The sequence below is a fragment of the Cryptomeria japonica genome, chromosome 8, assembly GCF_030272615.1.
Source record: "Cryptomeria japonica chromosome 8, Sugi_1.0, whole genome shotgun sequence".
In the NCBI taxonomy this organism is placed as follows: Eukaryota; Viridiplantae; Streptophyta; class Pinopsida; order Cupressales; family Cupressaceae; genus Cryptomeria; species Cryptomeria japonica.
The window spans coordinates 452,958,172-452,960,179 of record NC_081412.1 but is presented as its reverse complement, the minus strand read 5'-3'; the positions used below and the strand labels follow the sequence as shown (position 1 = coordinate 452,960,179).

General features: G+C 29.7%; 1 protein-coding gene across 1 annotated transcript; it reads right to left on the bottom strand.

The window, feature by feature from the left end:
- Positions 1-353: 353 nt before the first annotated feature.
- LOC131052890 (SPX domain-containing protein 1-like) lies at positions 354-1,421 on the bottom strand. The gene is made up of 3 exons (XM_057987532.1): positions 1,164-1,421; positions 805-964; positions 354-661 (listed from the first exon to the last, which is right to left on the bottom strand). Exons 1-3 carry the CDS (start codon positions 1,419-1,421, stop codon positions 354-356), a joined length of 726 nt encoding a protein of 241 aa, XP_057843515.1.
- Between the last annotated feature and the right edge of the window lie 587 nt (positions 1,422-2,008).

Below are 2,008 nucleotides of genomic sequence, written 5' to 3'. Positions count from 1 at the left end.
AATTTTTATAATTTTTGATAGTCATTTCTAGCTCATTTATCTAGATAATTTATTACTGAATTCAATACATTTTATTTTACAATTATAACCCATATGAATCTTTACTTTGTCATAAAATATTTGTTTATTAAAGATAATAGAGAATCAAATATTTTCTTGAACTAAATAAATTTTGCTCCTTATCCTTGATCAAAAGAGACAAATGTATATAAATCAAAAGAGACAAATGTATATAATATGACAAAACTACCTTTTTAGGACATATCAAACATTCACAAACTTCAATGAAATTATGAATATTTTATATATGTATATATAGACAAAAGTTTCAAAAATATAATAATTCATATCTATTAATTGCCAACATATACAAAGTTAAATTTGGTCATTTCATTTAAACTTTCCAAAGCTTCCACTGAGCTTTTATACACACTTTGCTCATTCTCATTCTGAAACATGGCTCTCCTAAGGGTATCATGATCTTCATTGCTTCCCATAAATGATACATATAGGAAGCATTGCAAAATTCTTTTACACTCATTTAAGATTTTTAATATAAATACATTAGAAGAGAATGGTTGACATTTTGCCCATGGAATGCTCTGCTCTCCCTTGAAAGCACCAATTCTTCTATGATACTTCTTTAGAATCTTCCGCAACCCTATATACATATTTCAAACTTTTAGTAGACCATCAAGGAGGTTAAATAATTAGCACATCTCTTCACTATTTGAGTAGCCTGAATAAAATTCATCACACTCATTTATGAAAATGATTTTGTAAGTGTTCATTTCAAAATAATACCTGTAAAATTCCATACATTATAATTCTCCAGAAGAACCAACTCTCCATGGAGGTTTACCAAATCTTTGCCAAGTAAAACAACTTCGTCTCTTTCATGACTGGACATTACCATGGCTTGGGTATAACCACTCTTAACCTTTTCTATCCTTTCTTTGAGTGTCTGAAATTACATATCAGAAGTTATACATCATTCTTCCAGATTAAATTGAATACTGTATTTCATATTCTTGGACGATGCTTAACTTTTAAAGAATGATAAAAAAAAATCCATATCCGTCTTACATACTAATGGGTAATGATTGAAACAAGCCAAAAGAAGCACAATAAACCAAAATTTAGATAATCATGATAAATTATACCTGTAAACGTACATTGCACTCTCTACTCTTCTCCTCCATGAATTTATTGATCTTGTCCAATTCAACACTAAGCAAATTGATAAAGTCCACTTCATATCTATTCAAAAAATCTTGATTGGAATCTGCCACGATTATATCATTTCTTACAGCTTCAATTAATTTGATTCGTTTCTTGAGAAAGGTATAAGAGATAAAACGATCTCTCCATTCTGGCAAAATATGGTGCAATAAAAGCTCAAACCATTTCCCAAACTTCATATCCAAATAAATTTCTGGACTGCTTTACTACTTAATGAAAGGACTGGTACTTATAATCTTAGCTGTTTATAGAAAGCATTATAATCTTTCAAAGGAAGTTAATGAAGAGTATATTTATAGTTGCATATTTTTCAATGCCAAAGCGAATTCTCTCAATTAAATCGGGCCATAGACGGATATCCCAAGTTGGTGATGAAATGTAATTAGACGGAAATATCAGAAGAAAAAGAATTTATATATAAATAAATGGCGGGAGTAGCGAGAGGATCTGCGTATGTTTTCCACGGCCACTAATTCTATTTGATTTAAATTATGTCTGTTATAGTAAGTACGGTAGAGATTTGTAGACATCGATATTTCAAATATGTGAAGTACGCCGAGAGTCGTTAATTTTGAGTACAAATTTGTTCTTACGTATGGGCGTTCATTCTCATGGCTCGGATACGTTCTAGATATACTACCTAGTTGAATGGAATGTTGTAAACTTTATATAAAATATAATACTTTGGAATTATTTTCAGTTTGTTCGTTATCCTTTTCTTTGTGTTATTCATATCCTATGCATATATTAGATATATTTTCAGTTT

Excerpts from the sequence above, each read along its gene's own strand:
- LOC131052890 (XM_057987532.1), bottom strand. The coding sequence starts at position 1,421 with ATGAAGTTTGGGAAATGGTTTGAGCTTTTATTGCACCATATTTTGCCA. Across the intron at positions 965-1,163 it reads AGTGCAATGTACGTTTACAG|ACACTCAAAGAAAGGATAGA; the intron begins GTATAATTTATC and ends ATGTAATTTCAG. Across the intron at positions 662-804 it reads TAATGTATGGAATTTTACAG|GGTTGCGGAAGATTCTAAAG; the intron begins GTATTATTTTGA and ends ATATGTATATAG.